This window comes from Pseudorca crassidens, chromosome 3 (genome assembly GCF_039906515.1).
Source record: "Pseudorca crassidens isolate mPseCra1 chromosome 3, mPseCra1.hap1, whole genome shotgun sequence".
Lineage (NCBI taxonomy): Eukaryota > Metazoa > Chordata > Mammalia > Artiodactyla > Delphinidae > Pseudorca > Pseudorca crassidens.
The window spans coordinates 171,316,033-171,329,228 of NC_090298.1; the positions used below are offsets into that span (position 1 = coordinate 171,316,033).

Sequence of the window (13,196 nt, forward strand, 5' to 3'; positions counted from 1 at the left end):
CCACGGCTTACACGCGTGGAGATCCTCAGATAGCGTCCCCCGAAATTCTCCCACTGTAGATCAGAAGCTGAAGCTTCCTCGTCTGTGCTGCTGCCTGAAGCCCGGTTCTATCCACGCTGCCTCTTCCCGGGGCAGCTGGGTCAGTGGGGGGTGGAGGGGAAGCCGTCCCGCCGGAGCCAAGACCCCGCCCTGTCCCCCCCAACCCCACCCCCACAAGCAGCGGCCAGGGAGCCAAGGAAGGGTCGGAGCCGGGAGGAAAGGAACAGTGAGACTTTTTATTGTGCATTAATTCACTTGGTATTAACAATTCCACACAATATTCAAACACTGCAGGAAAGTGGGTGTGGCACACCTGGAATTTTTTAAAAATCAGAAATAAAAAGCACTGGACATCCAAACGCAGATGGGGTAGAACCCACTAGAACCACGGATTGCTTTCTGAGAACCGGGAACCGGTCTTTACAATGTTTGGCAATGGTCTCTGAGGACAGGAGGAAACGGGGCGGGGGGGTGGGGGGGGGAGGGGAGTGGGGGAGTGGTGTCGACATATGGCTTCTTTTCCAGGCGCCCCGCGGCAGGTTCTTGAAGGACGAGCGACCTGTGGTGGCCCGGAAACTGCCCCGGGTCACTCATGCTTGGGGCGGGGGTCCGATGGCCTCTTCCTGCCCGCCCCGGGCTCGAGATGGATGAGCTGCCTGGAGGCCCAGCGACGACAGGACAGGGTGGCCGGGACATCAAAGGAAGAAAGAGCACCTTCTGCATCCCCATCCGTCCAAGGGGGCTGGAGGTCACAACCGAGTCACTTAATTCTTGGCCTGGGGGGTGACCTTTAGGGAGGATGGGGGAGGGGCCGGGCCGGGCCAGGCCCACAGGAAACACTGCAGGCTGCAGACAGAAACCCCGCGTCGCCCAGGGCTGCCTTTTTTGGGTGCCTGTGTCCTTAATTCCCCCCGGGATGTGGTTGCGAGGCGCCGGTTTCCCCCCCGAGGCCCGCGCTGCCACTGCCGGCTCCCCGCCTCGCGGGGCACTTACAGTCCCCCAACGCCCTGAAAACCACGGTTTCACGCTGACACTTGCACCAGGAGAGCACAAGCTTGTGTGTGCCCTGATGCTTCAGGCCTATGCTGGGGACCCTGATGTTGAAGAAGAAAAAAAAAGGAAAAGAGCGCTTTTTCCTCCGCTGGAAAGAAACCCACGGTGGGGCTTTTGACCACTGCCACCTCCCTGGGCTCCGAGGCTGCGGGCACCTGGGGAGGCAGCGGGGCAGGTGTGGCCATGGGGCGGGGCTGGGGGACGGTGGTCCTCCCCCTCTCTGGGCCTCAGTTTACCCAGACCGCTGGGTCCCTGGGGTCTTGACTCGGGGGCCTCTGGCCCGGTGCGATTTTGCTTCAGGGCTTGTGGGGGTGGGGTGGGGCGGCCATCGGCCGCCAGCGATGGGGCTGCCAAACTCGGGTCCCTCCACCCCATCGGCCAGGGGTCCTGGGCTTGGCTTCCCACTGGCTTCTCCGGGGTCAGTCGGCGGGGACACGCGGTGGGGATAGACTTGGCACAGCTGGCAGGGCAGGGGCCCGAGAGAGAGGGCAGGCCTGGACCCGGGGACCTGTGACCTCAGCACCGGGACCCCTTGTCCTCTTCGGGGCCTGGCAGCGGGAGGCCGGGACAGTAGGGGCGCAGGAGGACGGCTGGGTGTGCGCAGACCGAGCTCAGGCTGAAGGGATTAAGGCTTCTGTCCCGGACGGAGCAAAGGGTAACCAGTCGGCAGATGGCTGGTGGGCTGTCCTCGCCAGCAGACTCGCTCTGCCAGCTGCCCCTCTGACCCTCGGGCTAAGCCCCGCTGTGCCCTGGCTTCCCCAACCCCCAGCCGTGGGGTGCGCCCGGGGTTTCTGGAACAGGCTTTGTTCTGTCCTGCTGTGCTGTCAGGCGTGGGCAGGCCAGGCGCCCCTGGGCCGCTGGCTGCCTGCGCAGTGTACGGGGGCAGCAGCGTGGGGTGGGGGGCTTTGTGGCTTCCCCCCTCCACCTGCATGGGTGGGGGAGCGGGCTCCCCGAAGCCCCAGGTGCTCCCGGACCGGCCGGAGAGAGCTGGGTGTTGGGGAGAAGCTTGGCCCTGGGTCTGCACCCCGCGGGAGCCGGCCATGGGGGTGCCGGGCATCCCGCCAGCCTTCGCAGCTGTGCACGGTCTGAGCCCCAGGGGCGCGAGAGGAGCAGAGGCGTCGGGAGAGGAGCTCAAGGCTCCGGGTCCCACCAACCCGCGTGCCTTGTGCCGGCTGCCCAGGGCCCTTCTGCTCGGGGGACCCTGGGATCCTGACTTCCCACCCCGCCCCCGCAGGGCCGCACGGGCAGGTGGGCCACCGGGGATCAGGCGGCCGAAAACAGGTGTGCATCTGACCCGTCCTTCTGCCTCCACCTCTTTAAATGTTTTTGTTGTAACCGAGGAAACAGCAATTGTAAAAGAGCCCCCCAGCCCGCCCTCACCATCAACTACGCGACACCTTACAGATGCTCCGGGCGGCTGGGTGTGAGCGCAGAGGGGAGTACTGCCAGTGCCTCTCCATTTCTGGGCAAAGGATCCCATCTCCAGGGCCTCTGCAGCTACTTCCAGACAATTTCACACCTATTTTTTTGGCCAGCCGCCCACCCGGCTTGCGGGATCTTAGTTCCCCGGGATCGAAACCGTGCCTCCTGCAGTGGAAGCGCGGAGTCTTAACTACTGGACCACCGGGGAATTCCCTCGCACCATTTTATACCCCGAAGCACCAGGGGGCTCCGGGCTGGCCTCCCCAGGCTGCATTTCTGTCTGAAAAATGGCCATGGAGATGCAGAAAGTGGAAAAAAAACAGAACAAAACACGGAAGAGCCAAATATGACCATAGCCTCTAACTGCCCACGCTGATGTCTCGTGCTGAAAACTAAAGAAAACACAGCTGGTCGTTGCAGTGACCAGAGCCATGGGCTGAAAATCCGTTTCTGGGATGGGCGGGGTCCCCAGGAAAGGGAGGGGGCCTCAGCATGGCTGTCGGATGACACATGCCACACAAAAGCCACACAGCTGGGTGACCCTGGGTGACAGGGGTGCGTTTCACAGGCAAAGCCCCCCTCCCGGCCCCTGAAATCCAAGTCACACAACCCAGCTTAGCTACAAGTTCAGCCAATGACACCCGATTTTAGCGGTACGGAATTACGAGGTTTTAAATGAAAAGGAGAAAGATTTCTGAAAAAAGTTCGTTATGTCCCCCCTCCCAACTCCACCCACTTTTTGTCCACTTCACACACCCTGGCCAAAGGCATCACATCATCAACCTGGCTGAAGTCCTCACAAATGGCCAACTGTGTGAGACTCGCCACCCGGCCGGGTGAGCCACGCCAGCGGCTAATTCACCCACCTCCTTCCCGTCTCCCCGCCCAGCTCGGCTCTAGACCATGACTCAAACGGCAAGGCCGTTTTCAAAAATCGTTACCGCGTTGCCTGGGCATTTCAGCTATTTCCCATGAGAAGTGGTGGTGGAGCCCGGCCCCTGACAGGGCTGCGATATGGGGTCTGAAAATCCATCTGAACCCAGAGGATGCATTGTACCCTACCTGGGTGACGGCAACTTTTTGCATTTCTTTCGGAATGAAGAGTTTTGCTTGACTGTGTACTGAATGATGCCTTGGCCGGGGTGGGGGGGCGGGGGTCAGGGAGGAGCTGAGGGAAGATAGAGCTATAGGATAATACAAGGCTTCTTGTCCTTAAAGGGGTTCTCCGAGGCGGGGACTCCCACCAGCAGGGGGTCGTTCCGGGCGTGCTGCTCACAATAGCTCATGAGTTCGGAGGAGGCTTTGGAGACCTGTGTGTGGGCACAAGGACAAGAGAGGAAAGATAAGAAGCGCCGTGCCCACGGCAGCACAAAGGTGGAGATAACCCCAGTGCCCGTCACCTGAAGACACACACCGTGTCCCTCCACACACGGGAGCATCTCTCAGCCACGAAAAGGAGAGAAGCACGGACACTCGCTACCACGTGGATGGACCCCGAGAACACGACGCTCAGTGAGAGAAGCCAGACGCAGAAGGACCCACAGGGTGTGATTCCATTGATGGGAAACGTCCAGAACAGGCAGATGCGCAGACACCGAGGGCAGTTGTCAGGGGCTGGGGAGTGACTGCTCATGGGGATGGGCCTCCTTCTGGGGTGATGGAATATTCTGGAATTAGGCAGTGGTGCATCAGGTTGCACAACAATGTCAATGTACTCAGTATCACTAATGGTAAATTTTATGTCACGTATATGTATTTTACCGGAAATTTAAGATTGAATAAGCAGAAGAACTGAACCTTCTCCAGAGGGGGTTGTGTGGAGTTTGAAGGGAAGGGTCAGGGGAGGAATCAGTCGAAGAAAGGACCTGACGGGCAGAACCCTGCAGGTACATCGCCCGAGAGGCGGGACAAGGCCTTCGGCATTTGATTCTTGTGCTGTGTGAGCTGTCGCGGTGTCGGTGACCATAGTGAGGGGGCTGACACTTAGGACCCCCTGCGTCAGGGTCCCCAAAAGAGGAGGGAGGAGATGCAGGGAGGGCCCACCGCAGCCCTGGGGAAGCTGGCGTGGGTAAAGTGGTGCCTAGTGTCCGGGGGGTGCCCCACCCTGCTGGCAGCACCGCGGCTGCGTTGTGGGACCTGGGGGGCTCCTCGAGTCCCGGGTGCATCTCTGCGGCCTTGACCCCTCAGCAGTCCCCTTCCCACCCGGAAGAGCGGCGGGCAGGGAAAGTTTGCGGAGGGTCTTCTGCGCCCCAGAGCTGTGGCCCCGGGCGCCAGGGCCCCAGGCTCGGATTCCACTGCTCCGCCTGGAAGACAAGCCCCCGGGGGCCCCTGGATGCTGCGCGCCCTCCGCCTCGCCTCGCCGGCCTCTCACTCAGGCCGGCCCTGCGCTCCCAGTCGCCGTCTTGGGGCCTCAAAACCTCAGGCGGGACGGGAGGGAGACCGGTCACGCCCGACTCTGCTCCTCCCCACGTTCAAAGGCCGCCCGCGGGGGGAGCCCTCCCGACATCAAACGGGCGGGTGAGTCAGCGGCCTCCTGAGTCAGCGGCCTCCGCCAGGGCCGGGGCTGGCTCGGCGCTGAGAGGAAACCACTTCAACCGGGGCTGCTCTGCCTTCAGCCCCAAGGAATGCTTTGAATGCTCAGAGTCCTGGAACATTCAGACGCCTCGTGGGAGGCGCCCCCCACGACACCACCCGGGGGGTGCTGCAGCCTCCTTCCCACCTGGCTGGGCTGGAGGTGCAAGGCGACGACAGGGGTTGGCCCCATGGCCACATGGGGTCCCGTGTCCGCACTGCCGGGCCCTCCGTTCCTAACCCGCGACCAGCAGTGACTGGGGGATGACCGTGCTGAGGGAAGCAAGGCCTGAGCAGATGCGTGGAGTAACGGCTGATTCTCTGTGTCCGCTTAGCTAGGCCAGGTACCTGGGTGTGTGGCCAAGTGCCAGCCTAGATGTCTCTACGAAGGTCTTTTTAAGGTGAGGTTAACATTTAAATCGATGGACTTTGAGGAAAACTGGTGACGCTCCATAATGTGGGTGGGCCGCATCTAATCAGTTGAAGGCCTTCAGAGAAAAGACTGAGGTCCCTCGAAGAGGAAGGAATTCTGCCTCCCGACGGCCTTCAGACTCAAGTTGCATCAGCTCTTCCCTGGGTCTCCAGCCTGTGGTTCAGCCCTGCCACCCTGAGACCTGCCAGCCCCACGACTGCGTGAGCCAATGCCTTAAACTACCTCTCATGCTCCCTCTCTGTCTCTAACATATAGTCATATATGCCTGACTAATCCAGTGGGTAGCTAGAGCACGGCTAATGTGGAAGCATAAATGACCCGTGTCTTCCCTGGATGGAGACTCCCTGGTCCTCACCCAGCCACCCACAAGCTGGGTCTGGGGCAGGAATCAGCTTCTCGGAGGTGGCTCACCGTCCTTTGCAAAGTGGACATGGGTTCGGTGAGAAGGTGATTTCGAACAGTGTCAGACAGCTTTCTCGTGTAGGAGGCCATGCCTGGCCCGTTGGTCTATATCCTTTGAAAGTCCTGGATGTCATCCTGATGTCCACTCGTGGACTTAAGATTCAGCTATATAAACAAATACGGTCCCTCCACACACGGGAGCATCAGTCAGCCATGCAAAGGAGTGAAGCCCTGACACTCACTACAACGTGGACGGACCTTGAGGACATGATGCTCAGTGAGAGAAGCCTGACACAGAAGGACCCACAGTGTGATTCCATTGATGGGAAACGTCCAGAACAGGCAAATCTACAGACAGACAGTCGGTTCCTGGTTGTCAGGGGCTGGGGAGGGGATGTGGGGTGATTGCTAATGGGGACGGGCTTCTTTTTGGGGGTGATGGAATGTGCTGGAATTAGTCATGATGGTTGCACATTTTGAGTTCACCAAATGCCACTGAATCGCGCACTTTAAAAACAGTTAACTTTATGCAAATTAAAAAAAAGAAAAAAAGCCCGCAGAGCTGACTGCCCGATTACGCACTATCTTATTTTGCTTTGCACGTTCCTGGTCCCTGATGGGTTAAGCGTTTGCTAGGAGGAGCTGCTTGTCCTTTTTCTCTTTTTAGCTAAAAACCAAACATGCTTATTTCAAAAAATGCAATCAACGCAGAAGTGGCGAAAGTAAACAGTGAAAGGCCCTGTGTCCTCTCTTCCCTGGGGCCAGGCCTCTGACTTCTCTTTGCACCTGTCACAACAGGGGAGCTGGACAGAGCTCTGAGGATGAGGGGATAGAAGAGAAAGTGACTGTCTCACGCTGACCCTTTTGGAGGGGCCTGATTTGGCCTTCTCTGGGGCCGTCCAGGGACGGACCCCAAGGGCTGGGGCAGGCTCACAGCAGCACTCGAGGCCTGCCTCTGGTCCCACTCTGTTTACAAAGCATGCTGGCACATCAATCGTCACAACAACCCATGAGGTAGGTTTACATCAGCTGCGTCTTTCTGCTGAGAAAACTGAGGCTCAGAGAGGTCGAGTGGCCCAAGGTCACACAGCGAGAGGCAGAGCCGAGTGCAAACCCCTAGCGTCCTGCTACCCTCCGTGCCCACCGTTTGCTGAGGGCGCGCCCGGGGGTCTCTCTCCCCTGCTCACCTTGATGCGCTCGATCCCGGCTTCGATGCGGAGCTGTTCCACGAGCTTCCGAGCCTGGGCTATGTTGTTAGTGGCTGACATTGTCTGCCATCAGCTCTGGGCCTCTGTCGTCCAGAGAGCTGTGGGGAGAAGCAGACAGATGTGAGCTGGCTCGTGACGCCCGAGGACTGCAGGTGGAGGACATCGAGGAGGGATGCCCCACTTCCGGAAACCTCAGGGGGCCCTGAATCCCCGCCACCCTGCAGCCATGACGCCTGTGCCCCTGGGTCACAGTGAGAGGCCCGGCCAAGCACATCTTCTCCTACAGTCCCCTCCTGCGGCTGGTCGGGGGTAAGTGCTCACTGGACATGACCACTGAGGGTCCCAGGAGAGCTCACAAAACCATTGCATCGGCTCCTGGTTGGCTCAGAACGAGGGGAGTTTTCTCTGATTCCTGCTCCTGCATTGGGTCCCCTCCCCCCATACTGTTGGCACTGGGGCCGATCATTCTCTCTTGGGGGCTGTCCTGGGCCCTGTGGGGTGTCGAGCAGCCTCCCCGGCCCCCACCCACCTGATACCAGGAGCACCCCCAGTGTGACAACCACAGATGTCCCCAGACATGACCCAGTGTCCTCTGGGGGCAGAGTCGCCCAGGGGCGAGACCCCTGGCTCTGGACCAAGGCAGATCACGTGGGAAGCCTGCACCCGTGGGTCCTGGGTACCCCACCCCTTCTCTGCAGGGCCTGGGCCTGTTTCCTTCCTTCATTTGGTCAATTGTCCGGCAAATTAAAATTTAATTACATTTAAAATGTTGCGATGCCCATAGATTCACATGCATTTGTAGAAAACAGTAGAGACAGCCCGTGCGCCCGCTGCCTGGTTTCCCCCAGCGGCGGCATCTTGCAAAGCTGTAGTGACGTCATAACCAGGATGCTGACCTTGACACAGGGGAGATGGGGGGCACTTCCACCCCTAGGGTCCTCATGCCTCCCTTCAGGGGCCACAGCAGGTGGCCAGGCCATGGCTATTGTTCACCTTTTAAACTTTAGTACCATGGCCTTGAGAATGCTGTTTATTTATTTCTTTATTTTAGGTTGCAATAGGCTATAACTTAGTTTATTATGAATAAAATGTATAGCGCATGATACGTTTCTACCCCACAAATTCAGTGTTAGAAGAATCCCAACACGACAGAGCTTAGACTTGGCAAGAACGATGCAATAGACAGAGTGAGGCCACTTAAACAGGAAATGGCTCGTGTAAGTAAAATTAACACAAACGTCTTCTAGGTATGATTTGGTCTATAACTGGGCAGGATTAAGACAAATGCCATTCAACTTCGGTTAAAAAGTCAAAGTTTCACTGTTGTTCAAATAAAAAGTCAAAGCACGCAATGTAGAAAAAAAATGATAAAACCATCTTAACCTGACTTACATCCATATTCAATTAATGATGAGAATGCGATTTATTTATTTATTTTTCAATATTTATTTATTTGGCTGCGCCGGGTCTTAGTTGAGGCATGTGGGATCTAATTCCCCGACCAGGGATCGAACCCCGGGCCCTCTGCGTTGGGAACGCAGAGTCTTAGCCACTGGACCACCAGGGAAGTCCGGAGAATGCTGTTTAAATGGAACCACTCGGTAAGGAGCCTTTCGGGATTGGCTGTTTTTTCCCACTCGACCTAACTGTCTGGAGATCCACCCCTGCGGCTGTGCTTATCCACAGTTCATTCCTTTGCAGTAAAGGACCACGGTGTGGAGGTGCCCCGTAACCCTTTGCCTGTCCGAGAACACCTGGGCTGGCTCCCGGTTCTGGCTGTGTCGGCAACAAAGCTGCCACAGGCGTCCGTGTGCAGGCTTCTGCGTGAATATAAGCCTTTATTTCTCAGAGATAAATGCTGAGGAGTGCGACTGCTTGTTTAATTTTTTAAGAGAACACCGGCCTGCTTTCCAGAGTGGCTACACAATTCTACATTCCCACCAGCCATGTACGAGTGATGTAAATTTATTTTTTATAATTCAGTTATGCACAATTTTTCTGTCCCTTAAGGTGGTGAAAATTCTACTTTTTCCATCCAATCTACATTTAGTGAGCCCCGGGACACTGGTTCTCAACTGGGGCCATCCTGCCCCCAGGGGACACTTGGGGATGCCTGGGGACATTTGTGGTTTTCAACCACAGTTGTTGCTCAACACCCCCCAACCCCAGTGCCCAGGGCGGCCCCCCACAGAGGACGGCCCAGCCCCAAATGATGATAACGCCAAGGCTGAGAAATCGAGTCTGATCCCTGGTCACACTGGACACCAGGATAAATCCCCGATGGTCAGCTGGTGTAAACCAGGGGGGCCCCCAGCATCTGAGAGTCACCTCCTCCTCTCCTTCCCACTCAGGTGTGGATTTAAATGTGTGCGGCATCCAGGACCTCAGAGGTCACATTGCCCCGGGGGGCGTCCATGGAATCCATAACCCAGGGGTTTCACCTGGGGAGATCCTGTCCTCAGGGGACACTGGGCGACACCTGTGGACGTCTGTAGTCATCACGACAGGGAGAGGGGCTCCTGGCATTGAGATGGGATCAGAGAACGACCTGGCCCCCGTGTGCGCGTGGCCCGGGTTGAAGACGCTCCCAGTGTGTCCACGCAGTGTTCTTTCAGGATGGTGGGGTGCAGAGCCCGAGTTCAGGAGTCCTGGGGAGCCGCCCGACTGGGCTGGCTTTTGCCCAGGCCTTTCAGTAGCACCATGTGCTTCTGTCATCATACATTGTACCTCTGTCTGTTTCCCAGAGGGGCAGCTGCAGAAAAGTAAAGGCAGAGTTCAGGTTCTCAAACAACTTCCCTTTCGGAAATAAACAGGAACGGACCGCGGACGTGCACGTCTCGGATGGCCCTCCAGGGGATCGCGCGGAGTGAGAAGGCCAGTCCCCAGAGCCACATGCTGTGCGGTTCCATGTACAGAACACCCCTGAGACCACAGGGTCGTGGAGATGGACGAAAGGCTTGTGGCTGCAGGGGGGCGGCGGCCTGGGGAGGGGTCTGGGTGGACAGGCGGACACCGGGTCCTCATGCTGTGTGAAGTGCTGGAGATCTAGACTGTGTGTGTGGGGTTCACGTGTCTGCACAGGGGATAAACTTGCAAGGATCCTAATATACACACACAAGTAAAACTGCAGGAATCTGTGTTCGGTAGGTGATGCAGGGACTTTCTCTCTGTGATCTGGTACGACTGCGTGTGAACGAACCTACAGTGATCTCCATCCAAGTTCCATTAAAAAAAAAAAAATCCCTTCCACACTACTGGCTGCCTGCCTTCCCGCCAGACACCCAGGCCCCTTTCTGGGTCAGAAAAGGCCCGAATGTGTCTGCTCTGGGCATACAGGGCCCACATGTGGGCTTCCAGAGGGCTCTGATTCAGCAGAGAGCTTCAAAGCGGCCACAAAACATCCAATTCAGGGAAAACCGCCCTTGGTTCGACTTAAAAATACCTAAATTACTCAGCGCTAAATATAGATGCTGACAGAGAACAAATGGGGTGGCTTCACAGCATGTTTTCCTTGGAAGGCCGGGGAGTCCTGCTCAGCACCCACCCTCAGAGTGTCCACCAGGACCCTAGGAGGCCCGGCTACCCCGTGGGGCACCCCAAACCATGGCCTCCCTCGTCAGCTCTAAGCCCCTCGGTGCTGCTGGCTTTCTGTTCCGGGCACGATGCCCTGAGAGGCTCCCTGCAGGCTGCGTTATAACCTGGACCCCCCAGGACGGCCGGAGGGGGCTGCATTGGGGGTGTGTGTGCTTGTGTGTGTGCATGCACGTGTGTGTGTGCATTTGTTTACATGTACGTGCGTGTGTGAGCCTGCATGCGTGTGCATGCACGTGTGTCAGTTTGTATCTATGTGTGTGCACGAGCAGCTGAGACCAGACATAGTTGCATCACGGCAGCCCAGACAGCAGACCGACGTCCTGGTCCTGGCCGTGTCACGGCCAGTCACTGCCTCACCGCGTGCCCCCCGAGGTTAGGTCACCTCTCGCAGGACAGGCAGTGGCCGTGAGTCAGCCCGGGAACATTCCTCACCAGCTGCCTCCCTGCCAGAGACACGTGACGGCTCCAGGCACCTGACCTGGCCAGTCCTGCCTGGCCCGTGGAGCCTTGGAAGGCCCTGGAAGCCGGGCAGGGCCTTGGGAAGCAGGAGGGAGGGGTTAGGAGGTTGGGGCTGCAGGTAGCGGTCAGATTCCGCCTGGGGAGTGGCCGGTTCTAGCGTGGCAAGGCTGGGGGCATGACCTGGGGTGAGGTTTGCCTAAAAATAGAAACTTAACAGACGACAGCAGGCCCTGGCTGGCCTCCCAGTAAAGGGCTAGGAAGTCCCCAGGGTCAGGCTGGATCCCACAGAAGCATCGCGGGTGCGTGGCTGCAAGGCAAGGACCGTGAAGGCCCTGAGCACGCCAGGACGCATTGTGAGGCTGCGCTGATTACAGAGGGAGGGTCATCACCGGAGTGTTACAGACCTGAGCCCAGATGCCAGGCTCAAATGCACATGAGGATTAAACACAACTGGGGGAGGGTGGTGTTTCTCGATGGCGAGCTGGGGGATGGCAGGATGGGGGACACCGAGTTAGAACAGGGTCCCTCCCCCAAGGCCCTGCTGACACTGGGACCATGTCACTCTCTGTGGGGGGCCGTCCCGGGCGCTGCGGGGTGCAGAGCAGTCACCCTGGACCCACCCACTCGATGCCAGGAGGCCCCCAGTCGTGACAGCCACAGACGTCCCCAGACATGGCCCCGTGTGGCCCAGGGGCAGAGCCACCTCCCCCGGGGATTGGAGGGGGGAAAGCTCTGGATTATATTAGGCCTCATTTTCCCAACCAAAGAGATTCCATATAAAAAGTCATAGAATGGGTACTTCCCTGGTGGTCCAGCGGTTGAGACTCTGCGCTTCCACTGCAGGGGGCGCAGGTTCAATCCCTGGTCGGGGAACTAAGATCCCACATGCCGTGCGGCGTGGCCACAAAGTAAAAAAACAAAACAAAACAAGTCATGGGATGAAAAAGAAGATATACACAGATTAGTGAAAATGTATAGAATGTTGATTTTCTGTTCCAGAGAAGTTACCCCCTAGCAACTGAAGCAACAGAACGAGTGGAGATTAACAGCTAGGATTGTATAAAACTATTCAGAACTTCTTCACGGCAAACCTATAAAACTAAAACCCAAGACCAGCGACCTAGGAAGAACCATGGCAACGATACCCTGGAAAGTGACCTCTTTGTCATGTTAATAATACCTTAGCTGGGTATTTTATAACGGGAGAGGACTCACTCGAGGAATTCATGTGGAAAGTAATTTAACCGGTAAAACACAAAGTGAACAAAGCGTGGCCTCATTAGCAATTGACGAAAGTAGGTTGGAGGGATCATGGGCTGCCAGCACTTCATTCACCCAGGACACCAGGAAGGCTGCAGGAAGAGCGACACCTGACGCAGGTAGGGATATGCTCGTCCCCGACTCTCTGGTACTGTTGGCCCATCTCAGCCTCGTAAACTGGACGTCAGGAGCTTACAAGGCTGTCCTCTCAAATCCCTTGCTGGGGCATTTATCCCGAGGGAACAAAAATCAAGAGAAATAAAAAGCTATATATAGAAAGGTGTTTACAACGGTGTTATTTATAATAGTGAGAAATTGAATGAAACCATGTGTCCTGCAACGGGGGAATGGCTAATGCAGCGGGGTGTTTTCCTAGTGGAGCAACTGTTATAAATGGTACCCAAAGATGGGGAGCCCAGAGGAGGTGTTTCATGAAAAAACAGGGAGATGGATAAAGTGAGGATGTGTGGCTACTTACCACATATTAAAACATATGTGGATAAAGGCAGAAAGGGAACCTCAAATTGACAGTCTGGTTAATAACTGTTTTTATGATTTCCTTTAATGAAGTGGTTTCCATTAAGGTACAACTTGCATCCAGTAAAATCCGTGCTCTGGGGCATGCAGTCGATGAGAACTTAGAAATGCATACAGCCCCGTAGCCAATACCAATTGTGAGTAAAGCCGTGGTGAACATTCATGTCCAGGTTTTTGTGGGAACCGAAGTTTCTGTTTCTCCTGGGGAAATGCCTGGG

The 13,196-nt window shown here is 56.8% G+C and overlaps 1 protein-coding gene across 2 annotated transcripts in view; it reads right to left on the reverse strand.

Moving 5' to 3' along the window:
• Positions 1-255: 255 nt before the first annotated feature.
• Positions 256-13,196, reverse strand: part of GNG7 (G protein subunit gamma 7) — a 154,380-nt gene continuing 141,439 nt past the window's right edge. The window contains exons 4-6 of one of the 2 annotated variants that reach the window (XM_067734481.1): positions 9,570-9,880; positions 7,108-7,226; positions 256-3,824 (exon numbers count right to left, since the gene is read on the reverse strand). In XM_067734481.1, the coding sequence (XP_067590582.1) occupies positions 3,699-3,824; positions 7,108-7,188 (207 nt within the window). In that variant the 5' untranslated portion in view covers positions 7,189-7,226; positions 9,570-9,880 and the 3' untranslated portion in view covers positions 256-3,698. The remainder of the gene's footprint in view (positions 3,825-7,107; positions 7,227-9,569; positions 9,881-13,196) is intronic. The other variant, XM_067734480.1, reaches the window with a different exon arrangement.